This window comes from Manacus vitellinus, unplaced genomic scaffold (assembly GCF_001715985.3).
Source record: "Manacus vitellinus isolate BGI_N305 unplaced genomic scaffold, ASM171598v3 scaffold_14_pilon, whole genome shotgun sequence".
NCBI classification, from domain to species: domain Eukaryota; kingdom Metazoa; phylum Chordata; class Aves; order Passeriformes; family Pipridae; genus Manacus; species Manacus vitellinus.
Genome location: NW_021939063.1, coordinates 14,531,038 through 14,557,862, shown reverse-complemented (window position 1 = coordinate 14,557,862; position 26,825 = coordinate 14,531,038). Strand labels below are relative to the sequence as shown.

Genomic DNA, 26,825 nt, shown 5'->3' with positions numbered 1-26,825 from the left:
AGCCGGTGGTTCAAGCAGTGGAAGAAGTACGTGGGCTTCGACAACTGGGAGATGTTCGGCGCGGGCGATCCCAGCCTGTTCCCGGGGCCCGTGGACAACGCGGGCCTGTTCCCGGGGCCCATCGACAACTCGGGCCTGTTCGACGGTGAGTGCTGGGGCAGCGCGCCTCGGGCTCGCCCGGGGAACTTCCCTGCGCTGCTTTCGCTTTCGGAGCCGGCTGTTCGGAGGGGGCACACGGCCGCACCGCCCTGTGCGTGCGGGACCGGCGGGGCTCTGCCTGCCCTGGCAGCGCGTGTGTGGGTCTGGGGATGTAAAGGTGCTGTCTGATGCCGAACGCTCTGCCCTCTGTCTCCCTTTTAGATCCGGAAACTCAGAGTTTGAAAGAACACCTCATTGATGAGCTGGATTACGTGTTGGTGCCCACTGAAGCCTGGAACAAACTAGTATCGTGGTATGGCTGCATAGACGGGCAGCAGCCTATTGTGAGGAAAGTAAGTACGGGTGAATCGAGTTCTCCTCGTCCTGGTTTCATTTTCTGTTCTCCCTCAAACTTAGACGGTTTATTTTGTAGATATCAGCTAAGACAGGATCCTCAGCAGCTCTTTGGAGATAATAACAAGAGGTCTTTTTGCCTTGTTGTCTGAATGAATGACCTGCCTATATTGCAGTTAAATGCCTGAATATTCCGGGGTTCTCAGTTGATACATTATTCAGGGGTGAGAACCATGAACCTTGTCCTGGTTAACTTTTTACATAATGATTGTTTGGACTGGTGCAGTGCTTTTAAGTTGCATAGAATAGTTTGTGCTTTGTTGACAAATGCAGGTTGTTGGTCAAGCCCGTAGATCTTCCAGGACAGAATGAGGCATTTGAATAAATTGTCTTCTGGTACAGATGGCTTAGGAACTTCCTCTGGAGTTTAAGGTGATTCTTGTTTTCTCTTCCAAAATTCTGTGATTCAAAAATCTTGAGACATATTTGTGATTTTGTCCTGTAAGTCTCACTTTTGTCTGGCAAATGCAGTAATTTATGTGTTCCGAGTTCCAGAAGGTGGAATTTGTAAGTTGCTTTTTTGGAAATCTGTCAGACTCTTGTTTATGGGCAAAAGGGGTTGTTTGTTTTATTTTAGTCTTGTGTTTTTGCGGGGACTGAATTGAGCAGTGCCAGTCTGGGGGATTCATAAAGACTAATCTCTACACCAAGTGAAATAGCACTGGTACATGAACAGAATTAGTATCTCTTACATTTAAGTAGCACTGTGTTACAGTAAGGGTTGCTTCAAGGTGTGCAAGACCCAGGAAAGTGTGGCACTGGAAAGGAACTATGATCCCTTTCTTGCAGGCCTGCTTGTGCTGGTCAGTGGTAGTGGAATGTTGTCAATCAGTGTGGGCTAGAAATGGTGCGTAAGGAGAGAAAACCTGACATCTTCAGAAGCCCTGAATGAACTGGGATCACCAGGTGACCCTCGGTTCACTCAGCTGAGTAGACAGAACTCCCGTGTAAACAAGAAGCAGGGAAGTGGGAAAGAATTACAGCACATAAGGGAGATGTGGGTTTAGATAAACAGAGAACTTCTTGAGGAATAGCAAGTCTGCCCTGAGAGGGAGAATGGAACTGTTACTGATCAGTGCCTCTCTCAGTGGGGATGCTTTCCTTCCTAAACTGGCTAATTGATTTCACAAAGCCTGTCCTGTTATTGCACACTCCCTTTTCTGAATGATTTAGAAGTTGACAAGGGATTTGGGAGCTACTGGGGAAACACCTGTGTGACAGGCTTAACTGTATGAGCCTCCTTTTCTTGGGGTATCAGATGCCACTTTCAACACTGTAATTACCAAGGGGTAGAGTTCAGACAGAACATGCCATGTTATCCTGGTCCAGTTAAGAGTCAGTTTTTAAAGTTTTGCTATGAGACTGTCTCTATTAAATGTCAACCTGGTAACCAAAGTGGATTTTTATATCTAAAAAGATGCTGAAATGTAGCAGAACAGTGGGTTTGTGGGATGTAAGAGCCTCTTACCAAAATACAGAGTGGGTCAGTGGGACACAGGAGCTGCAGCGCTGCACCTGAGTAGAACATGGGAAGGATCTGGTTACAGTATTCTCCAGGTAGCACTGGAAGTAAAGCACTTAAACTTGTGGTCCTTGAATGCTTTAAGCCTTTTCCTAAAGCTGGATCAACTGTAATTCATACATTGAAATAACCATAAAAGTAGGATCTGGGAAGTAATTTTCAGGCATCTTCGATTTTACAAGGCGATATTTCTTCCATTTCTGTGTTTGATGATCAAAAACAAGTACAGGAGGCTTAGATTAGATTTATTTGTGATTCAGGTTTCTTTTGATAGTCTCAAACCATATTTTTGATCAGTCTTCTATAGAGTCCCACTAGAAAGTGTTTTAATGTGCTTCCTCAGCTGTTGAATTGTTGTGCTCAGAGAACAAACAGACTGCTCAGAGAGTGTTTAAAAAGCATCTGCAGGTGATTAGAGACTCTTCTTACCCTTCATTCATCCTAATGAACACAGGAACTTCTTGGAAAGCACTCTTCCATTTCTGAATATGGCTCTTTATTTGTTCCTAACTATGTAATACTGGAGAACAGGAAGTCATGTTTAGTGAAATTCCTTCTGAAAAAGAAATGGAGAACTTGTGATTTAGTTCCTTTGCTTTCTTAAAAAAAGTCTACTCTGCCTATCAAGAAGCTGTTGAACCAGGGAGCTTTAGTTTCTCTTTCTGTTGTAACAGCAAAATACTGAAGATCTTTCCAAATGTGTTTGTTAATTTAAAGCACCTTGCATATTTAACACAACCCTCTAAAAGCTCAGAAGAGGGAAGCACAATTTAGTGTAATTCTCACTTAATTGTTTGTTTCCTTTCAAAGCTGGGTGAAGTTTTTTTCTGTAAAATGTTGAAGATGGAGCTCATACCAAGTCTGGTGTCACATGAATAGAATGGAATATTTCTGTTGGAAGGGACTTAATCATCTAGTCCTGCTGCCTGACCAATTCAGGGCTGACTGAAACTTAATGCAAATTAAGGGCATTGTCCAAAGGCCTCTCAAACACTGTTACTCTTAAAAACTATACCAGCTTGTTCAATGAAATATGGTCTCAATTTCAGAGGCTTTATAGCTGCCAAGAACCCGGGAGATAATTGAGGTGTGGGGTTTTCTTTTTCTTTGTTATTGTTGGGTGAGATGTGGGGTTTTTTTCTTTCTTCTCCTGTTGTGTTGCAGTTGTCTCATAACTGGCCCTTGGAATGTGCTTTTCTTTCTGGCTCAGTGTGCCTTATGATGTGTAGGTAAAAAGTGGTTTCCAGTCTTAGAGAAAACGTTTCTAAAAATGTGCTGGAATATCCTGGGATGGGTAAATGCACCTACTGGAGTATTCTCTCCAATGCAAAATTGATTTGAAAACTACTCTGAAGTAAAGCAATGTCATCAAAACAACTTCAAAGGCTTTCTTCTGTTCTTGCAAGGAGAGAGTAATGAGGCAGATTCTGTGTACCATGCAGAAAAACAATTGATGCTTTGTCTTGCTCTCTTCTAATAGAAGAGATTTTGCCCAAGTGTTCCAGGCTTGTTTCCTTCTCTATGTAAACCTTAGCCAAAGGCAGGAGGCAAAAGATAATTTTTTTTCTAGAATTCTCTGTGTGATCAAATGTTTTTCAAGGATAATTAGCTGACACTATCAGTTCAGCTGCGATGGGGGACCTTGGGAACTTTGCACTGTGGAAGGAAAGCACTGGGATTTCCTGTGTTTTAAAAACAAAAGAAAAACCCCCCAAACAAGCTGATACAGGTGACTGAATCTGGACTGAGGACAGTGTTCAGTTCATGGCTTGACTCTCAAGACTCTTAGAAGCTTGCATTGTTTAGAGCAGTGTACCATAGAGGACTGCCCAGGATTTCAACTTCATGCTGCTCTGTTCTGTGTTGCAGGTGGTGGAGTATGGGCTGTTTGTGAAGCACTACAAGGTTGAAGTTTATCTCCTGGAGCTGAAGCTGTGCAAGAGCAGCGACCCCGACAATGTCGTCAGCTGCCACTTCAGCAAAGCAGATACTGTGGGTGAGTATTCTCTGGTAGATGAGGCAGCCTCAGAGCACAGCTTCAAGAGGTGATTTGTACCCCCAGAGCAAGAAGGATGCTGTTAAACTGGACAGGGTTGGAGCATGTGGTGTGTGAGAAGAGGCTGAGGGAGCTGCCTTTGGCCTGGAGAAGAGAAGGCTTTGGGGGAACCTCGTAGCACCTATGCAGAGGTTACTGAGAACTTGGAGTCAGGCTGTTTACTGAGTCACAACAGGCAATAGTTGTAAATTGAAACAGGACAGATTCCAACTGAAAATAATAAAAACGTTTTCTATATTAGGACAGCAAGGCATGTGAGCAGGGCCCAGAGGGGTGGGGATCTCCTTGTGAATGTTGAACACCTGATTGGATAAGCCCCAAGCAGCCTGGTCTGAATTCAGTGTTGATCTCTGACTTAGGGTGGTTGGACTAGGAACCTCCTTAGGTTCTTCCAGCCACAGTGATTCTGTGTGCAACACAGGGAGTTGTGGTTGAGAGCTTATGGAGCACATGGCTTAACATGTCCTTAAACATCCATGTCACTCATGTAAAGCAGTTGATTCTCTGATTCTTCTACAATTCCTTCTCCCTAGTGTGTGAGTATTTTAGACATCATCTTATTGGCTTTTTCTACACTTCTCTTGTCCTGAAATTTGGTTTCTCTCTCTCTCTCATTACTATATTTTTCACATGTGAAAATGCAGAATTGTCAGCTGTCCTCTATGTCCATAAAGATGCTTTTTTTCAGTTTGGCTTGACAGGAGTAACTGAAAACACTCCTGTCTTGAGCCTGTGTTGTCAAATATTGACTGTTTCATAGAAGTTGTCCTTGGGGCAGAAAGTTCTCAATGTGTTCTGCACTTTATTGATTTGAAGGCTTGACAGGCATATACATGATGTAAACCAGAAGTTTTTCATTCTTTCAGACCTAATATTAGACAGATTGTATGAGTAGTTATAACTTCCACGATACATTTTCTACTCAAACGAACTTGAAGGATCAATGATGTAAAATGTCTGGTTTGCCTTTGTTATTTTTCAAGAGCACTCATGTTTTAGGGATTTTGGTGTTGGTTTTTTTTTTTCCTCCTGAGCAGCTACCATCGAGAAAGAAATGAGAAAACTATTTAATATCCCAGCTGAGAAGGAAACCAGGTTATGGAACAGGTATATGAGTAACACCTATGAACAGCTCAGCAAGCTGGATAGCACAGTGCAAGATGCAGGGCTCTATCAGGGTCAGGTAAGGGGCATAACTTTTCTCTTTTTTATTTTTTTTTTCTTTTTTTTCTTTTCAGTCTCATGTACTTTTTTTTTAACTTGCTTTTGTGTGCTTTGAGCAAACATTGATAATGTGATTTGTTAATGCTTTTGCAAAATGTGTAACAGACTTGCAGTTACCTTTATTACCTGCACTCTCTTTCAGGTGGTTCTAATAGAAGTGAAAAATGAAGATGGCACGTGGCCTGGACAGCATTTCCTGGCAAAGTAAGCAAGCATGTTCTAAAGGCTTCTGTTATGTTGTCCAGCTTGTTTGCTAGGCTTTAGTGACCACGTGTTCTCTGTGGAAGCCTGGTTATCAATGGCTGTTGTGGCTTGCTTTGCTTTGGTTATTTTGAAGCAGAGAAAATCTCAAATATAAATATTCTTCAGTGGTTCCGTTGCTGGTCCCTTGTCTTAGCAAATGCCTCTGTTTGAAAGCCTGTTTCCAGTAGGTTGTGTGAGGATTAAATAGCTTAGGGTTTCTATAGTGCTTAGAAGACAAAAGTGCTATTTGCATTGAACTGGTCTACTTAAAAAGCTACCTCTGCAGACTGCATGGAGAAACAAATAATCTGTCTTTTACTGTTGTAGGACAGAAAGGATCTTTGAGTATATTTCCAAAGCTGCCAGTAGTGAATGCTCAGAGTTCTGGGAGTTCCCCCTTTAAAAGGGTAGATAAGTAGCTGACCAACCCCACTGCCCCCAGAGGCAATTGTAGAAGCCTGTAAATATGACACAGATCCTCTTGCTGCTGTCTGATTTAGAGAAGAGATGGGTAGGAGGGGGACTTGGTGAAATAATGTGTGTATAGAGTGAATGGTGTAGAATGGAAGTTGCTTGGAATGATAAGGAACTGCTCATATCAAGTCCTACTACAGAAAGCAGAATTTGAGTTTTTTTCCTGGTCTGATGGGCCTACTCAGTTCCCATCCTGGGAGCCATCAGTTTTGATATTGATGATGCTTTTCTGTACAATACAGTTAACTTACAGAACTTGCTGCCAAGTGATCTCATTTGAGGTCAAGATAACACTAGTGTTAAACTTGAAGAATGGATCAGGTAGGTCAGTGAAACCTATTTTGAAACAACACTTTTGAGAGATCATACTGGGTAAATGAATCACTAGAGTTCCAATGGGATTACAGTGAACTTTCTGTAGGAGTATCACGTGAAAAGCAACTAAACATTCATATCATGTACCTACTCAAGTACTGGTTGACAGCATTAGAGAGACAGCTGTGCAAGACCAGATCATAATGTTTTGTTTCCACATGAAGCAAAGCTAAAAAGAAGCCCTGTAGCATTCCCAGGCTTCAGAATTGTCCTTTTTCAACAGCAAGTCTGCTGTGTAAAGACTTTGATTTAATCTCCAGTGATAAGTAAATGAAAATTGTTACTGGTATGCAGATTATTTTTTCCAATGGCAAAAAAATGAATATTTGCTTATTATAACATGAAACCTGTGAAAGTGTTTGACTTGATGCTGATAATGGTGGCTGAAAGAATTGTTCTATGTCATATGTACAAGATTACCTGTTCTTTTGTACTTGTACTTAATCCTATCTCAGGCAAACATTGACACCTTCAATGTTCTGTTTCTCATCTGGAGAAAATACTGTTTAGTCAACACCATGGAGAACTTCAGTATTTGGTATTCTTCCTTTGAGCTGCATCACTTTAATGCTAGAAGCTTATGAGAGAGTTTGCCCCAAATTTAGAGTTTTGATGACATAAACCAAACAGAGTGTTGGTAGAGAAATGGTGAGCACCTGAATCATTACCTGTGTGCCTAAAGAAGGTCTGGAAAGCTGGGAATTCTTGTCAGTCACTGCTCACAGAACTTGTGTGCAAGGTGACTGTGGGGTGGGTGGGTTCTGTGTAGTGAGCATTTTTCAACACCATTTGCTGCTTGTCAGAGGCACTGGCCCCTGCCAGAGGAAGTAGCTTTTCCACATGTTTGGCAGCCTTCTGTGTGTTTCCCCAACCATCAACTGGCTGATATTTTACAGGAAAAATGCTCTTAAACTCCACAGCAGTCCTTGGGTGGCATATTCGGCCTATGCTTGGCCACTCCTGTTTGTTAGTTTGCTGCTCCCTAAAGAACAAAAATAATTTCTTCTTGTAGTTTGAAACCACTTTTACTACTAAAGTAGGTTTCAGAAGACAGAATTGATTATACTCATTGTAGGAATTTCAGAACTGGGGGCATACTTTGTTTCTGAAGGGAGACTCTATCAATGACTGTGGAACTTGGTACTCTTTGTTACTTACAAGACTCCAAAATAAAATCCTGAGCTAGCAGAGTTCCAGCTCAGCCTTAGCACACATTTTTTTATTCTGGGTATCATTTTCTTATCAAAAGCAAACAAGAAATTGTTAGATCTATAAAAATAGCATCTTTTCCATGAGGTGGTATATTTGAAAACAGGAGTGAAGTTGTATTTCGCATCTGCCTCGTTAACTGTCTGCCTCCCTTTGCAATATTCAGCAGTAAAATACAGTTTGGTTCTTTGGTTGGAGCTAGAATTTTCCTGCTGTTTCCTCTTCTGCTCTTCTGTTGACTGATGGCACTGTGTCCTGACACTGTGTGATTTTAAAGGACCCCTTCAGCCACTGGGCTAAATATTATGTGTGCAGATCCTTATTCCCTGACTTTGAAGTGCTTGAGTTTGTAGCAGATGCCGAGCTTGCAGAGGAGCATTAAGTGTGTAACATAAGCTAAGGAGGCATTTGCATGTAGGAACTTCCTAAATGAAAATCTCTTATTGTCAGTTAAATGGAAATCCTAGTTTTTCTCACTCTGACAAAAACCTTTTGTCACAGTATTAGTATTTAATTATTGGTAGTTTAAAGGAGGAGGACTAATTCTGTTGTAAGCTCTGAAGGAACCCTCAATTGAAACACTTTTTCTCTCCCTCTCTTTCCTTTTACAGTATTTTTTTCAAGCTGTTCAGCTTAGCAGTTTTTCTGCTTATCAACCATATGGCTTCAGTTTCTGTACTAGATTAATCTGACCTTGTCCTCTTTATGCTGCAACTGTCCAGATTTCTCCTCACTTGCCATTTATGTGGGGTTTTGACATGTTTTGCAGCGAGACATAAACCAACTGTCTTTACCTGCAGCCAGGGGCAATGTGCATCAGTATTGTGAGATGAAGTTGTGTACATGGGGTGAAGAACATGAGCCCCAAATACATGTTGGACTCTGTAGGAATGTGATTCCAGTCCTGGTTCAGTCTCCTGGGAGTGCCAATTCTCCTGAATTGGTGTGCCAGTTACCAAAAAAATCTTCTGATGCACGCTAATAAAACTGTGTGTGGAAATGATCATGTCCCATGAGGTTGTCAGGAAATTTGGAAAGTAGACTATGAGAGGTTTCAGAAGGAGCCAAGAGAATTGTTGAAGAATTAGCAAAGAGTTTTTGTGCTGGTAGTTAAAGTATTATACTGGTGAGAAATTTAAAAGGTGATTGTAGCACTTAAAGGCTTCTGTGGGATATGAGAAATGAAAATTGAAGAAGGAACTCTCCAGGCATCAGACAGAGATGAGCAAAAACCAATGTCCAGATGATGAAGCTGGAGGTTGTGCTGCACATGAAATGCACATTTCTTCTGACTGTAAGGGGTATTGATCCTTGGGAGAGTTTATCTGTGCTCTGCTGGATTGGCTGGTGCTGGCCACTGTGAAACTGTGGTGGGAGTTTTTTCTAGGAGGTGTATTTTAGCTCAGACAGGTTTTAATTTGAGAGACTTAAATTGTGCTTAAGCAGGAAGACTGACTGAGCAGTTGTACCTTGGAGTCTTGTCCTCAAAGCTGTGAAGTTACTTTCTCAAGCCCTGAACTGTTGCATGGTTATATGAAGTCTTTCTTTACTATAGTTTACTCTTGTATAGGTTTTGTTGATCAGATGTAAATGAATGTGTTTCTCCCTGTCAGAAACATTGTGGTGGTCAAAGGGAAGCTGCAGGAGCTTGGCACCTTCCAGTCCAGTCCAGTGGCTGTTGTGCATACAAAGAGCAAACTAAGCAAACTGAGGGTAGTTTCAGTGGTAACCCACTGAATAGCCCAGAATATTTGGGAAGGTTCTAAGTCACAAACTTCAAAGAAGAAATAACAGTTGTCTTTTCCTTCAGAGCAAGGTCTTGGGGCCTCCATTTCCAAGGGAGCAGAAGTCACATCCTGTGAGAGATGTCAGTGGAGAGGGCAGATGCCTTTGACCAGTCAAAGTCTTCATGTTTCTGTGAAACATGGGGCACTGGGGATAAATACTTGGCATCCAGGACTTCTGTTGTCTCCTCTATGTGAATGAGGCAGTCTTCTTGAGAGCCTGCAGTACTGTGGGGTCATTGACAGTAGCTTCCCAGGCTTAAAATGGGAAGCTTTCAGAGAAAAATGTTTTTCTCAGCTGCTTTCTATGCCCTTCACCTGGAATCATGACTCCCTTTGTGAACATCTTGTGAAATAAGGGGGAGCAGCTGTGCTTACTAGATCATTCAGATATTACAGATAGATAACCTGTAAAATGTAAGAGTACTTAGAATTTTTTTATCTTCCCAAGTGTATTTGATTTGGTTTTTTGTCTCCCTGCTTGAAGAGCTGTTTTGGGCTCTCTTCTATTTTTTTACTGCTTATATGAACCTTCGCAATTTTCTAACAGGAATTCGCTTGAGGCCCTTGATGTCTTTGTAGGTAGACCTTCTCCCACTCTGTGACTTGTCTCTTGTCTTTGCTTTCTGATCCCTTTTTTATCCTCCCCCATATTTCTTAGCTTTTTTGTGTGTGTGTGGGATACTGTTGAAGTGCTTGTGACTGTTCTGTTGCCATGTGACTCTTGATTATGCACTGTCTCTGTGCTTCTACTTGAAACGTTGAAATCCCTTAAGAGCTTACCCTCCTTTTCTTTTTTTCCCTAATAGATTTTCTTCATATTATTTTCTGAGCATCTTTTTCTGTTCTCTCACTGGGATCAAATATGTCAAGCGGAGATGCTGGGTTTTCAAGTTTAGCATTTTCTAGATTGCCCTTCTTTGCTTCTAGATAATTCACTCCTTCAAACTTTTAAAATGTGTTCTGAGCAGATTTACATGCTGTTGTTAGCTAAATTAGTTTATTCTTGACCCTCGAAACTCATCCAGCATGAGTGTGATAATTGTTGTTTAGTCCAGACCCCTTTGGTTCTCTCATTGAACTTATTTTTGTGTCCAGGTAATCTTGAGAAGTCCCACCTCCAACATGCAATGACAGAAAGGCATTTATTGTCCCAGAAATGGTTACCTTAGTTATTTTGGTAGATCTCATTCTTTCTAGGATACTTTCCAGTGTACTTTCTGGTTGTGCTGGCTGGTGTTTGTTTTTTTTTCCCCTAACATATTTCAGGTTTTGATGCTGTTTGAGTTTGGTGTTTTCATCTGCAAGATCCTGTTGTAACTTGCTTACTTCTGTGTTTATTTTGTTGGTATTTACTGCTGTTATATTTCCAAACTTTGAAGGCTGTCTAGCTGTTCTGCCTCGTCATGGCCATTATGGCTTGTTCATTGTCATAGTTTTTGCCCCACAGAGGTTTTCCAACATAGTTCTTTTAGCACCATCTGAGCCATGAATATGCATTTTCAGTTAGCATCATTTGAGAATGAGTGCCACATTAAAAAAGATAAGTGGACAAGCCAAAGCTTGAGGGCCCTGTCCTCTGCTGGCACTCTACTCTGCATTTGGGTAGTAGCCACTGTTGAGTGGCTGTTGGTGTCCTGCACTTTTTGCTTTTGGTTTTACATGTTTATTTGGGCAAAGATGGAGAGAATAGACCATTTCCCAGTCAGCTCTTGCTTTAGAGAAATTAATTAGTGTCCAAATAATTTATTTAAGCTTATTAGTGTATTACTGTCTTGTAGGTTTGCTTTTTTTATGGAGCTGTCTATGTCAGGACACTGTTGAACTTTAATGCCTTTTTGGTCTTGTGTTCTGTTCTGGGGGTGAGGACAGTAGTAGTGTGGGATTCACAACCAGATAAACTTGGGATATATGACCTTTTTTAATCTGTTTCAATATCTCCAGTCTCAAAATGCTGAGGGTTGCTGTGCATGCTGCATGTACATAATGGTGTGTCTTGTCTGCAATGTGTAGTTGTACCACAATGTAGTTGAATCAGCCAGGCTAAGGAAAAAACTGCTTTGTGCTCATCCTGGTTATCTTCTTTCTGTTTAATGTTCTGTTTGAATGGGTGGTCTGGGTGTCAGGTGGGGAAGGACTGACCTTGTCACTTTTTAATGCTGGTTGAGTGTGTTTTGGTGTTAAGATTTAGGGGGTTTTGCTTGCTTGTTTCAAGGTGATTTACTGATAAACTTAAAGCTTGCTTCCCTCTCACTCACACCATCTGAATTGCTACTTACTTCTGTCTAGGACCCAGATTTTGCTTTAAGCAAGAATTGTTGCTCCTGCTTCTGATACTTTTTTCCTGATGTTCTGTTCCAGACAAGTGTTTGGAAGTGTGGTTGCACAATCAAAGCAGTAAATTCTGCATGGGGTAACTAACTGTAGCGTGGCAAGTCCTTGGACTTTTGTGGGAGGTGGGGTTGGGGATGAAAAAAGTAGTAGCACTGTTTCTACTTCTTTTTCCTTTCTCCCAGATCAAGCACTGCAACTAGCAGAAACTTTACTACCTCTTCAAAATCATCATCAAGTTCTTATTCCTCAGTGTCTGCCACTTCTGTCATTACTAACGGTGATAGCAGTAACTCCTATGGACTGAACAGCTCCCACCTGGGCAGGGGGTAAGAGCAGGAATGTTCTTTTTGTTTCTCCATCCTTCGTGTGAATAATCCCTTGCATCCTTGCCAGCACAGGGAAGGAGTGTGATGGTGCCCTGTGAGGAGTTCTGCCTCTCTTGTGTACCTGTTTATCAGACTTTGCTCTTGGAAGCCACTGCCTTCTGCTCTTCCTTGCTCACTTGCAAAAGTTCCAGAGCTTACTAACTGCCAAAGCATTGCCTGATTTTGAGGGGATTGGGGGTATGAGGGAAGGGATTATATTCTTTTCTCCGTCTGCCATTATGGTAGAAGCCTTTCCAGGTACAGATGAGAATTTTCTTGTTCTTTCTGTACTACATAGACTCTTGCTGCATTAGGATAGTGTGCTGTGTACTTAGAGGAAATTTATGTGTTATGAGACATAAATTAATAATAGACTGTGTAAGGATTAATGTTTCCAATGTTAGCACATACACTTCATGTTCCTGGTATTCAGTATTAGCCACTATGAAGCAGCAGAAACACATAGTCTGGTTAAACAATTTCATTAAACAGTTTTTTGACTTGTGTTTGCTGTGACTTTTAAGTAGTACTGAGACTTGATAAACTCATTGTGGAGTTCACTGTGCTGTCTTCTTTTCCAGAGGTTCTGGATTTGTCTGTAACTCTTACAACTGCAGGGACAGTGCTTCCCTGTCACAGCCTGGACTTTGTGGACTCAGTAACCTTGGAAACACCTGCTTCATGAATTCTGCATTACAGGTGAGAATTAGAAAGAACCCTCTCTAAAATCAAATGAAAGATCATAGAGATTGTGGATTAAAATTGGTGAAAATAAAAGGATGTTTTAATGTGATTCAGTGAGGAGACTACACCTCCCAAAACTCATAAAATCCAAAAAACCCAGACAAAAAAAATCAATTCATATTGAGTTTGGCTTATGTGCAGAACACTAGTACTATGAAACATATTACAGTATTAGGGACTGGATCTGAAATATGTGGCTTCTGAACAGGCTGTGGGGGAAGCAGTGAAAGGTGCTCAGCTGTAACATAAGGTCCCAGTGCTGTGCTCTGCCAAAAATGGGCTGACATGGAGGATATTCTGACACGTGTGGGCTGCAAAAGCCACATGAGCAGGTCACTGCTTGCAGTTCTGGGTCCATGTTTGAAGATTCTTGAAAAATTAAGAGTATGTATGGCCACAGGAAAGGTTCAGGGTCATTGTGTGGGGTGTTGAGGTTGTAACAGTTATTTGATGTTGATATTATCATATTATATGTTATTAACATATAATTAATAATTAATTAACATATTAACAGTTATCATATTATATGATAATTGATTCTTTACTTTTAAACTTAATTGCTTGGGATTGTTTTCTTCATTTTAAACAATGCAGAAACTTGTTAGGGATAGTTTTTTCCTAAGAAGTCTAAACAAAATGTGAGCCAAATTGTATGAACTTTGATTTAAGCAATGGGCAAACTTCTAGTGTGGTACAAATACTGTGGAATGGCTTCAGTCACTCTGTGGTAGGTTTGAAAGATAGAACAGGCCCTAAAATAACTAATGCATTATGCATGTGGTATTCAGGGTACCACAATAAACTTGGACTACCCCTCTTTTTGTTCAACATGACTGTAACCTTAAATCAGTTTATGCTTTTTTGGACTTCATAGCTAGGACAGAGTTTCTAAAATTAATTTTCATTGTCAAAGTAACTTAATCTAAACGCACTTCAAACTTAATTTGTCATGCAAACTAATCATGTTAAGGACCAGTTACTTTCTTTCTTGTATTTACATTAGGCTTTAATTTTCTAGTTGTCAGTCCTTCAAATACAAATTTCTACCTTAATTTCTTTCTTTTTTTTTTTCTTTTCCTAAACATGTACTCAAATTAGGTCTCCCCAGTTTCGTTAACTTGGTACCCGTTCTGATGTGAAATTTGAATTTGTTTTTTCGTTGTCACACAGATTTATTGCCCTGTGCAGTAAGTTCATTTCCTTAATGCTTTTTCAGTGTCTGAGCAATACTCCTCCTCTGACTGATTATTTCCTGGAAGATAAATATGAAGCTGAAATAAATCAGAACAACCCACTGGGGATGAGGGGAGAGATTGCAGAAGCCTACGCGGAGCTCATTAAACAGATGTGGTCTGGGAGACAGTCCCACGTGGCCCCACGGATGTTTAAAGTAAGTGTGTCGTGTTCTTGGAGCACAGCTCTGAGACAGAAGGAGCAGTGAAAGCTGATGTGCCTGCCACACATTTTGTTGTTGTGAAAGCAGTAAGGACAGAATTGCTTCAGTGTTGTTTCATGTTCTGTATAAATGCTTTCCAGGGTACAGGCAGGAACTTGCCAACGAGTACTGTCATTCCTCAGAGTTGGTTACTGCTCTTGGTGTTACTTAGTAAATGACCTCCAAGCCTGAGAGCTGTTTACAGATGAATCAGAATGATCTTTGCAACAAAACTAGACCAGGTCATGTGAATTGCCAGCTCTGAGCTTTGATCAGTGAGAAAAGATGTGCAAGGTACAAATCTAAAAAGTGAAATTATAAAAGTGGAGAGCAAAATGCATCCCCAGAGTCTGTAACATTATTTCTCATTGCTTTAGTGTGAAGAGTTGCTTTCAGCTGAAATACTGAAAGTAGAAGGGAAAGTTGTTCTGGCACCCTTTAGTGTGTTAGCATCCAGTTCCCTGTGGCCTCCTGCCAACACAAGGTAGTGGGAGTTGATCTCTGCAAAAGCCAGGACCTGAGTGGTTTTATTTCTATCTTCTGCACACAGGTAATGCTCACCCCCCTCACTCTTGCCTTTGTGTTTCAGACACAGGTTGGCCGATTTGCTCCTCAGTTTTCAGGATACCAGCAGCAAGATTCCCAGGAACTCTTGGCTTTTCTTCTAGATGGCTTGCATGAGGATTTGAACAGAGTGAAGAAGAAGCCCTACTTGGAGCTGAAGGATGCCAATGGCAGACCTGATTCGGTATGGGTCCCTTTACTTGAGCACAGGGCAGGTGGTGCTTCCCAGGGTGTTTATTTGGATTCTGGGACACTTCCTGGCCTTCTGCTCACAGGCCACACGAACATCCTCCCTACAAAGTGGTGTACCTGGGATGAGAGAACCCTGTCATGCTTCGTGGCACTCTACCTAAATGGAGAAGAGTAATTCTCTTATGAGGTTTTCCTTATAGAGACCCAAAAAGTCTCTTCTGTTTGTTTTATTTTCCTGCCTTTTCCTATCCTGTTTCCCAGTCAGCACTGATATGTGAGCCCCTTGCAGTCACTTTGTTCCCCCGAAGCTGGCAAACACCCTGCTCTCATGCAATCAGACACATAGTGGTGAAATGTCTTTTCCTCAGTGAACTCATGCTCCCCTGATCAGGCTTTTGTGGCTTGTCACAGTCACACAGCTGCAACATACTGACAACTGCAGAGTCCAGAGTAAGTGGATTGGGTGAAAAAGTGCTTTAGGAACATTGAAAAGCCAGGTGCAAAAACTGTTTTTAGGAAGTGTATGTGACTGGTTTTTCCTCTCAACAGGCAGTGTGTCTTTTCTTGTACAATACAGTGCATGTGGCAACACCCCAAGAAGCAGTATATTTATTTAATCTTTTTTTTTCTCTCTGAGAAATCCCAGTGTGTTGTGCTGGACATACTGGTAGACCCCCTTTCCTGTGTAATTTACCCATCAGTATCAATTTCCTGAGTTTTCTTTGGTCCCAGTGCTCACCTTGCTATAGAAATCTTTGAAAGAAATAACTTCTAATAATTTTTTATTTATATTTTTATAGGAGGTGGCAAAAGAGGCCTGGGAGAATCATAGGCTGAGGAACGATTCTATCATTGTGGATATTTTTCATGGTCTTTTCAAGTCTACCCTTGTTTGTCCCAAATGCTCCAAAGTTTCTGTGACCTTTGATCCCTTCTGTTACTTAACCCTCCCACTGCCCTTGAGGAGAGATCGTCTCATGGAAGTTACCCTGGTATATGCAGACCCACAGCGTAGACCTGTCCAGGTGAGGCTTGTTGAAGACACAGATTTCTTTAAGTCATCCCAGCCCTTCTCTTAGGTTTCAAAGTTGACAGGGCCAACTTTGGACTCGATGATCCTGATGGATCCCTTCCAACTCAGCATATTCTATGATTCTAAATGGGTAAGGCTTCTGAATTTCAAACAGAAATGAAAAACCAATCCCTCTTGGTAAGAAAAAAAAAAATAAGAAAAATTGTCCTTTTGCTTTTAAAGCCTTTTCAATAGACTGATTTTAAAGATGTGGGGGGCCCATGCAGAGTGACTGGATGCCCTGATGCAGTTTTAGAAGAACTGATTGACAGTATTTCAATGTCTTTCAAGACTTTTGACTTGACCTCCAGCGGCAGTGGAGAGAATGGTTCTAAGATGTTTTTTACCACATAAAGAAAAAGCAATTTTGTGTTCTGAGCAGGCTGCTGTGTCTGGTGATTTTATTTTTTTTCTGGGTTTTACTACTGCTGAGCCTGATCACAGCAGAAGGCCAACTGTGCAAGGCTTTCATTCCCTCCAAATCCCTGCTTTATAAGGTAGACCTGAGATACAAAAGATCTTGAAGTGTGTGGCTGTGACCTTAACTTGAACTGAACTCCTATAAATGAAAGATTTAAGAGTTTTTAAGATTTCATTTCTGTTTTCTTGCTCCCTGCCTTGCCTGGTGTATTTTGCCTGTTGTAAAACATGATGTTCTCTTTGTTTCTAGTACCGGATTGTGGTGCCGATGATGGGGGCCATCTCAGATCTGTGTGAATCACTTTCCAAACTCTCTGGTGTTCCTGCAGAAAATGTAAGGATAACTGGAGACAGTAATTTTGATAAATGTTTGTTCTTCTTGAAGTGTTTTGGTGGCTTAGCTTTTAAAAATGGGTGATAAGCTGAACTTTATGGACTAGTGACAAAACCCTGACAAGTTGAAATGCTGTGCTTTGATTGTACAATGAAGAAGATTCATGAAACAATCTGTGTTTATCCTGATAGTTCCAGTGCAGTAGAGAGGTTTAAGAAAAGGAACAGAAAGGTAGCCCTCACCCCCAACACTTCTGATAGTGTAGTTTCTTAGTACTGAGAGGTGTTCAATGTCTGGTTTGGGTCCAACTCTTCTTGGATGTCCTTTTAATAATGAAGGATCAGGTGAACATTTCCTGAATTCCAGGGGGAATTCAATTGGTGGGGTATTTTTTAGGATGCCAGTGCAGCACTTCAGTTTATTTCAGTTAGTTACAGATGTGAGTGATCCATGCCTGAATTCCTAGCCTGGTGCCACTTTGATGCTGGGATCTGTGCTGCTGTTTCCACCAGGCTGACTTGGAGTTGATCAATCTTAACAGATACAACTGATGTTGGTGCACTGAAAATTCAAATAGAGAACTAGAATAAACTGTTGCTTGAATTTAAAGGTAGTTTACCTAAATTTACGTGAACTTTTACTATAATCTCTTTGCAAATGTCCCTTGCTGTTCTAGATGGTGGTGACAGACGTGTATAATCACCGGTTCCACAAAATCTTCCAAATGGATGAAGGGTTAAATCATATCATGCCAAAAGACGACATCTTTGTGTGAGTAAAGTGGAAAGATACCACATGTGAAGAATACTGCAAAACATTTGCTTTGGTTTCAGGTTATAAAACCCAACTCCTGTCCCCCCTCAAACCCTAAGCTTTCCTGTAGACCTTTTGCATGACTTAGAGTAATGCAGCACTGCTCGTACCAGCAGATCAGCACGTGGAATGTTTAGTAGATATTTTTCTAATGCAAAGGAGGTCATGGCCATTGGGTAATAATGAACTTCTAGTTTGGTGTGTGTTCTGTTGTTTAGAACGTCCTACAAGCCTCTTTCAGAGATGATAATCTATGTCTGGATTGCAGTTATGCTCCCACTGGCATTTTTCATCTAGCTCAGGCTTACTGTTATGTTCCAAATCAGCCAAAAGCCTTGGAGTGTGGAGTTTAAGATGTTGTACTCTGCCTTTCCAAAATCTATCATAGCTGTAACAACACCCAGCTAACTCTGACTGGGGGTTCTTTATAGACTCTTGACTGGTGCTAAACACTGTTTGTTTCTTAAATGTGTGGTTGTGAAGGACCTTAGGGAAGCTGAGGATTTGGTTCTGCTTGATGTTCTACTTGTGTGTGGTGGATGAGATATCTGCAGTCACCTCTGAAATCCAGTGAGGAGAGCAAAAGTTGTGTTCCTCTATTGCAGCTGGAAATTGAAAACTTTTTGCATGTTAAGTGCAAAGTGGACTTTGAAGCTCACAACTGAACCTGGGGCTGAAGGGTCAAATCCAGCCCTCCATCAAAGGTCCAGTCTTCCTCACATGAGAGCATTCCAGTGCAAGATTGTAGCTTCCATGAAACTGTTGGGTCACTGTGAAGACGTACCCTAACATCCTCTGGTGCACTGGGAGCCTTTCACTGGGTGGGATGCTGTGACATTCTGCTTGTTGCTCTGCTGTCATGCTCTCTGTGTGACCTCTTTGCTGAGACACAATGTAGGAGTTTGTTTTGAAAAGTTTTCTCATGTTGTTGTTGTCCTCAATTGCATCTAAAGGTGTGGCTGGTTAGGATGGCTGGGGAGGATGTTTGGCTTCTGTGAAATCTGTCTGGGAGGGTATTGGGAAGTGTTAGTTTTGTAAGTCTGTCTCCAAAGCCAATAAAACACTAAAAAAACAAGAAGCATGATATTACAATGGTAATTGCAAAAAAGCCCTGCTTTCTTACAGGCATAACATCATATCCCTGCACAGAAAACAAGTGTCTGAATCAGGTCTGCTCTGGGGTGTGGGGGAAGCATTGGCTGAACTGCAGCTCCAAGTGTATTTTCCTTTGCAATTGGCACTTCCTTTTATGTACAGGGCAACTGTAAATGAGGTGATGCTGTGAGTCATGGTGAATGAACTGACCTGAGTTAAAAATAACCCTCCAAGGAAGAGGAGAGGTAGCAGGAGGAAGTTTTGCGAATCCTGTTTTTCCGTGTACACCCTCCAAGATCTTTTCAGCACTAAGGGGCAAGAGAAAGCAGCCAGGCACCAGGGCAAGAATTAGGAAAAAGCCACTCATAGGAAGTCCCTTTAGTGGGTGTTTCTGCCAGGAAAAAGATCTATAAAGTAATATTCTAACTACAGCTAAAACCCAATGTTCTTTATTGAAAGGAAGTCTTGTCTCAAAAACACAACAGAGAAACACTTGTTCAATAAAGAGCAAAGCTTCTTTAAAGGCAGAGTTACATTCACTGTGGACAATCTACCTACCTTGTCTGGTTATAAAAAGTCTGCAATTAGGTGTTCTAAGATTTAATGAAATCATTCAAGAAATGGTAATAGCAGTGTGAAGGTTCTTGAATTCCCTTTGATTTCCATCTGTTCAGGTCATCTGCTGACGTGGGTGTGAAAGGAGGGACAGACAGTGTTTCGTCTTAAAATTGGATGAAGGTGGGATCGTTGGGGGTGGGTCTTCAATTTGGGATTTCTGAGCTGCAGTTTTGAGTGATACTTTAGGGATTTTTACCCTTTTACTTTAGGGATTTTTACCCTTTTACTTTAGGGATTTTTACCCTTTTACTTTAGGGATTTTTACCCTTTTGCTGTTGCTTGTAGAGCCTGATGTGAGCAGGCTGTGACAATGTGGTGGCACTGGGAGAAACTTTCAAAATTGTCCATGAAAGGACGTGGCTGTGTTAAGTTTTTAGTTCATCGTGCTCTTTCAAACTGACCACATGAAGGATATGCAGAAGGCTTTTTTTTGTTGTTGTTACAGCATATTTTATGTGCTTTCAGTATCTTTATGAGAAATTTTGATTTTTCTTTAGTTTCTCCTTTGAAGAAGTGCTTCTCATTTTTTCTTTTCATTTAGCCCAGGGTCTGAGGAATCCTATGAGATCTCTGTGAATTTAAACTTATCATTAAGTTGAAACTGACTTATATAAGTTTTTTCAGGCTTTCTAAATCTTAGTTTAAGATTTTTATGACTTAAAAACTAAAGTGAGAGCTTTGTCAGGGAAAAACAAACGGGAGAGGGGTTGTCTGGTAGTCATGGTACCTTTTGCAGGGTGTGTTCTTGGGCACTAAATGTTATCCTAGATGTGTGTTAAGTTGTCGTATAATATGCAACCTGGGATATTACTGAGGACCATTAGTTAATTGTATTTATGTGAGATGTTTACTAGAATCCAGATGTCTCTTGTATTTAAATTAGCATGGTATGCAGTGTCTCATGTACTTGAACTCTTTCTTAATTCATGTTTTATTGATCCTGTCCCTTTTATATACTCATCATATGCTCTTATTTTCCAGCGATGTCCAGTGGCAAGACTTCCCTGTTGGCAAACTGTAATGTGTACATCTCACTCCTTGTTTTAAGTAATTGAAGTTAGATGCTAAGTTTCTTCCACTGGTTAGAAAACAAAGTTTGGAGAAGGAAGTGATCCAAAATAGTTGATTCAGTACAACATATTCAGAAATAGATTTCTCATGTGTATTTTCCCACAACTTATGTGTGCGTTCCCCAAACTTGTACTTTTAAATTTTAGAGATGGCTCAGTGGGTCTTACCAGTTTTTGAGGTCTTTTCCTAAAGGGTTTTGCTGCCTGGTCTTTGAATTTGGATGTACTCTCAGGTTCTTTTCATTTGTTCCTTCCTGATGGCCACACTGAGTGAATTCTGAGAGAAGCTGTGATAAACTGAAGACTGCACCCTTCCATGCTGGTGTTTAATTGTCCTTTTAAAGGTGTAACAGTTTCCTCACTTGAAAAGCACTCCTCTTTTCCACTGGCATAAGCAAACCAAGGTTGTGTTTCTTATTGTCTGTGGTTATTTGCTGGACTCTGAGAATGCAAAGAATGTAGTGATGGGGGAGTACAAGGCCCTCAGGCTCTGATTTTATGAGCAACTGCCATCCAATTCTTCCTTTGTTCCTTGATTTCCTTGTCCCCCCTCCAAACAGAGACCAGCAGGTTGATCACCTGTGTGACTGTCTTCTGTAACAGAAATAAGTTGTTTCAATGGTTATGAAGCTTTTTAGGGTCTGATTGTAACTTAAACTGGCAGTTCTTGCCTTCTTTATGTTTCTTGCAATCACCTTAAGTTGTCTCAGGATTGAAAACTTTAAATATAAATGTCAGTCTCTTACAGTATTTCTGCAGGTTTGCTTTGCTGAAGGCAGTAGTCAGCCCTGGGTCTGCATGTGACAACAGTATTCCTGTGGTTTGACAGACTTCTGATTTTAGTGCTGTGCTCTGGCCAGCTGGCAGCACATCTCTCAATTCAAAATTTGAAGACTTAACACCACAGGAGATCTGTGCCCCAGCAGGGATGTGATTTAAAAAAAAAAATTAAAGTACTGTTGTCTTGCTTTTGACACCAGTGTCTGTTAAATCCCAACTTTCAGTTTAGGCCTCTGTTATGAGCAGAACATGGATTTCCATGAAGTGCTGTATTTGGAAATGTCACTGAGCAGGAACTCGCACAACACGTTGCAACAGGAGCAGAGCAACTGGAGTGGGCCTTGGCTCTCCTCAAGATTTGTCTCCTCAGGACAACACTATATATTTTCTTCCCCAAGTCACCTGAAAGGGGAGGAGAATGTGGGTCTGGAATTCTCCAAGCCTGTTCTTTCATGAGGCTTTACACTTGTCTCTTTCTCATCATGACAGGCTTGGAAATGTTGGGTAGTCCTGGTGCAAGATGTATTAATATTTAGCATCAGAGAAGAGGTGGGATGCAGAAATGTAAGGAGTTGGTAGAAGCCTTGAGGCAAAAATCAGTGACACTACAGCTTCTCATAGTGTTGGAAATGTCTCTCTCCAGGCATCTTGTTCTGTGGCAGGACAGGGAGGTCTGTGGCAAATGCTCAGAGCTCACTCACATAAAGGTGGCCTGCAAATCAATTTGGTGCCATGAGTTCAGTGTTTGTGCTGAATGCTCTCATTCCCCAGGCTAAGCAGAGAACAGCGTTCAGCACACAACCCAAACACTTGCTATTTCTTTTCCTTAGGTTCTGGGAAGTCCAGCCCCAGTAGGACCTCCGGCTCCCGCTCCAGTGTAACCCCCACACATGCACCATGCTGGTGATATCCCATCACCAGGGATCCTGCTGGAGCTTGGAGCCGGTACAAGGGGTCAGGTAAGTGCCACTTGAAAACAAACTCCACGGCCCATTTCAAGGGTATCCCTCATTGTAGTTCTTTTTAGTTCTCAGGAACTAAGAAGAAAACTGTTTTGATGGATAAACTAGATCCTGCTGTTCTCTTAGCCTGGCTAATGGGGCATTATTATATAACATGTTGTTTACACTGATGAAATTTTCACAAATTGATTTGCAGGTCACCTTTAACCTATCAAAGTGTGCATATTTGAGTAGGATATACTTTGCCATACATGCCATGCTTTCTGCCTTCTCCTACAACATACTGTGTGGTACATTTAAGTGAGTTCATGGTCTTGCAAAACCATGACTGGCTGCAGAAATGTAGGTTTGTTAATGTGACTGAGGCTACAGCAATTATTGAATGAGTTAATGAGGTCAGCAGACCAGCTAGTCTGGTAGTTTTATGTGAAACATGTGAAACATGTATGAGATCTTGTAGCAGACTGGTCTTGCTGAAATGGGGTTTTCGTGTTTGAAATGAGTTTGGGTCCTTTCTGCAATGAACTTGTATTTTTTTAAGCTTTGTAAAAATCTTCCTGGTTGAATTCCCTCATCACTTTTAATCTTATTCTGCTGCAAGACTAGAAAAATCCTGTGATCAGCTTCTACAGGGCAAGCTGCCCTGTAAAAAACATTTAAAAACTACATATGCAGTCTCTTATCTCCAGTTACTTGTCTGGTATTATGGTGGGTGTTCTGGTATTATGAAAGAAAGTAAAAAGATTTTAGGAGTATCTCCACTTCCTAGAAGAGATCAGAATATGTGCAGTAGTTTCACCCGGTTTTTTCCAGGTCTCTGTTTATTCTTACTGTCTACTTTTGATCCTGTAGTGATTTCACAACAGCATCTCTGGGTGGGTGTGCAGTAGTAACCCTGTTCAGAAAGATCTGTTTCTCAGCTTCTACAATGGCATTTTTTCCTGCCTTTCTCCATTCTCTTACAAAATACACTTCCTAGTTGTTGCTGGAGACTGACTTGGGGTCCACACAGTGTTTTTGCAGCTGGAGTTAATATCATAGACCCCAGCACTTGGGAGGGAATGTTTCAGTAACATACAACCTGGTATTTAGCTCAGAATATGTTTTGCTTTCAGTGCCCTTTCATGTAGCTCTGCCTGGTCTTCTGTAGCTTTCCATGCTCCTGTGCACTTGCTTAACTTAAGTGTGCAAGGGAACAAAAGTTCCCTCATTGCTCACTGCCTCCTTTCTGAATTGTAACCACAGACCTGAAGCCTTCATAAAGCTGATGAGGGCTGGTCAAGTCCTACCCTATTGCTTAGCAGTTTTCAGACACTTTTTAGAGTTGTTGGTAATTACAAAGGCAGCCAAGCCAGTATTTTGCGGTGTGGTAGCAGCTGAACTGATGTCCCTGACTTTTAAAACCATGTTGTGTAGTCTGGACTAGCATCATCTTTATGTTCTATTATTTCAGGGAAGTTGTAAGATACAGAATTATGGTGTATTGTTCAGTAATTCCCAGTATCAGCTCTATAACCTTCCTTAAACTGTACATAAAGTACTTATTCTTAGATTCTTTTTTTTTACAGGGAATGTTTGAGCTGTTGCTCAAGAGATCAGAAAAATGACAGATCCTGATTCTGCTTTGTCTGCTTCTAGTACTAGTATGTAAAAGCTGTTCTGAGGTGGAGTGGGTAGAGGGACACTTGGGTAACCAAATCTGTTCTGTTTTGGTGAGAAGTGTGCAAGATGCTCTCCTGCAGAGTGCTGTGGGGTGCAGTGTGCTGGCTGTTGGTGCTAGATGACTTCTGCCTGGTGTAGTAGCTTTTTCTCTCTGTCCCATCTGTTCCATTCCATGGGCAGGGCTTCATTCAGGTGCTTGAGGGTGGAGTGTAAGTGGGGGCTGCATTAATTGCTGCTTGCAGAGCACAGTGTAGGTGGTGTGAGAGGCAGTCATGTCCTGAGTGTGTCATGTTCTGAGCTGTGTTATGGGAGTCCAGCTTAAGGGTCTCGTAGGACCTGGAATTAATCACAGATGATATTCTGGGACTGAGTATGGCCTTTTGTTACTTAAACAGTACTAAGTAAAATAGTTCACCTCTTTGTGGTGCCATTTCTCAGGAAACTTTAGAAAATGTGAACTGTATGCAGTGCTGGTGTCCAGCTGATTAGCACTGACAGCCTAGAAAGCCTCCACAGAGCCATTGGTGTTGGACTGTCTTATGCTGACTCTGAGCTCTTGTGCTCTTGGTGGGCTGGGACTCTCTGGAAGGATGTTTTCCTTCATATGTTCTACTGACTCAGTGCAAACCCCAGACTGGGATCTTTTTTTGTTTTAATTAGGATGAACCAGAACTACAACTCTGAAATTTGTTCTTTTCCCTGCTCTGCAAGGCCATTCTGAACACAGGAATAAAAATGTTTCTCGGCTCTTGAGAGAAGGGAAGTGGCTTGTCTAATGTAAGAGGACTGTTAGGAGTTGAGTGCATTCAGATGTGTGATTGTGGTCTTGGTCATTATGTGTAGTGACATCTTTCATGAAATCTTTCTTTCTCTTTCAGTTTTAAGATAATTCTGAGACAGGTGACTCACCAAATTAAAGAGTAGTGTGACTTGGCATTCCTGAAAATGAACCTTATGTAATGAATAGCCCTGAAGCAAACAGTGCAATAATGTTGGACCACGTGGTTTCTTTCAATTCTGACCTCTGCAAATATCTCATTTGCTGTTTCACCCAGTTCATGAGCTGCATCTCAGTCTCCTTTCTGCTCTGCCTAGCTGTTTGTTGTCTTCTAGAATTTTTCTTGTTTGCTTCCTGTCCTTGGAGTTTTCTGTGAAGCAGATGTTTCCAGACTCTTGGTTTTGTGAAATGTTAGCTGCTAAGTGATGGGAGCTCAGGCCATTAAACTGTGTGAGAATGCAAGACCCAAAGGTGTCAAGTGGGTGTCTTTCTCCAGGGGACACAAACAGTCAGAGGAATTTCCAAGTAAATTTAGTATTTGTGTTGATGCTGTGATCTGGTTGAAGCACAGTGTAGTTGACAGGGTGTGTCTTGGGAGGTGAGTGGCAACAGAGATTTGAATTGGGAATACAGAGGGCAGGTGGCAGTCAAGTTGGTGGCAGGTCTGTATCCTGTGCCACTGTGAGCCATGGGGAGTGTTCAGGAAACTGCTCTGTAGCATGAGCACATAGTACAACCCTTTGTACCTGGTGCAGAGAGTTACTGGATTGAGTTCATATTGGTTCTATGTGCTGTGCTTCTTGGCAGTGGAAATAACCCGTGGAAATGCCTGTCTTTCAAACAGGTATGAAGTTTGCAAGCCAAGTGAGGACAGCTCAGAGTATGTTACTCTCTCTATTTACTTTCGGGAGAAGACGACAAGACAATCCAGCAACACTGCAGGGACTGTGCTCTTTGGGCAGCCTCTGCTCATATCTGTGCCCAAACACAAGCTCACTGTGGATCACCTGTACAGTGTGGTTTTGAAGCAGATCAGGTAAGTCATGTCTGTGCCTTTGAATCCTGTGCCAAGTTCTAGAGGTCACTTATTCAATTACATTGTAATAGGATTACTGCATCCTTGCTAACAGGAAGAATTTTTGTGTGGGATGTGTAAACCAGGATTTGTGTTGCATTGCTGTCTGGAGGCCCCAGGGACATTTCAAGGTCCTGGTTTTTTTGGCTCTCTAAAAGACACTTCTGGTGGTGGTCAGAAGGGGGGCTGTTTGCTCAGTGTTGCAAAACAGGTGAGGAGCAGAACTCAGGCCATGTTTTCAAGGCTGACAGATGGGGCCACCATAACTTCCTTTTGCCTTTCAGTCTACTGCCAGTAAAACTCAGAACAAGCAGCGAGAGCAGAGACTTACTGAATTGTTGTTTGACTCATTCTGAGGGCTCTTGGCCTCTAAATGCTGCTGTACAGGACAGGTTCTGCTTTGCTGAGGGGGACAGGGCAGCAAGAACTGATGACAGGGGGATGCTACTGTTCTGATGCTCAGCTTCAGTCTGGTTGTGTGACAAACATACCCCTCTTTTTAGCCGCTATGTGAAACTCCCTTTGGCAGAAGAATACTCTACACCCTGCCCAGACAGAGGGACCTGCAATGGCTCCAATGGGGTGGTTGAAGGTAAAGTTCTTTCAAAATTGGTTGGAAACTTTTCAGCACTTTTAAGTTTTTTATTGGCGTTTGGTTTGTGCTATGTGTATTCAGTTAAGCTTCAGCAGATTGTTTCTTCACCATGATTAAACCACACTATTGTGTAGGACTTCTGCATGGGATGGGGGGGAATTCTTGTAGAACATCTTCCTCTACAGGGAGATCAGATGTGTGTAAGAGGCATCTGGGGAACAAGGTGTGGTGTGCATTCATCCTCGATGTTAGGGAAGTCCTTGCTTACCTGTGAGGTGTTCAGGTGCCTCCCTCCAGAGGCAAATCCTTTCTTGATGTGTCCTTTGCTGATGAAAATTGGCCTGTTAGGTCACAAAAAATAAGTTGTGGAGAAATAAAGTGGAAATGGTATTTTCTGTTGGAGGACCTAGAATCATGAGGTCTCATCCCAAGGCTACATGCTTACTAAGACACTTTTAATGCTGATGGCAAATGCATG

The 26,825-nt window shown here is 41.6% G+C and overlaps 1 protein-coding gene across 2 annotated transcripts in view; it reads left to right on the top strand.

Annotated features, from left to right (window-relative positions):
* Window positions 1-6: 6 nt before the first annotated feature.
* Window positions 7-26,825, top strand: part of USP4 (ubiquitin specific peptidase 4) — a 33,100-nt gene continuing 6,281 nt past the window's right edge. The window contains exons 1-14 of one of the 2 annotated variants that reach the window (XM_018068556.2): window positions 7-145; window positions 361-491; window positions 3,944-4,070; window positions 5,168-5,313; window positions 5,497-5,558; window positions 11,956-12,099; window positions 12,720-12,837; window positions 14,099-14,272; window positions 14,907-15,065; window positions 15,874-16,098; window positions 16,816-16,899; window positions 17,576-17,670; window positions 25,522-25,713; window positions 26,256-26,344. In XM_018068556.2, the coding sequence (XP_017924045.1) occupies window positions 52-145; window positions 361-491; window positions 3,944-4,070; window positions 5,168-5,313; window positions 5,497-5,558; window positions 11,956-12,099; window positions 12,720-12,837; window positions 14,099-14,272; window positions 14,907-15,065; window positions 15,874-16,098; window positions 16,816-16,899; window positions 17,576-17,670; window positions 25,522-25,713; window positions 26,256-26,344 (1,840 nt within the window). In that variant the 5' untranslated portion in view covers window positions 7-51. The remainder of the gene's footprint in view (window positions 146-360; window positions 492-3,943; window positions 4,071-5,167; window positions 5,314-5,496; window positions 5,559-11,955; window positions 12,100-12,719; window positions 12,838-14,098; window positions 14,273-14,906; window positions 15,066-15,873; window positions 16,099-16,815; window positions 16,900-17,575; window positions 17,671-25,521; window positions 25,714-26,255; window positions 26,345-26,825) is intronic. The other variant, XM_025894716.2, reaches the window with a different exon arrangement.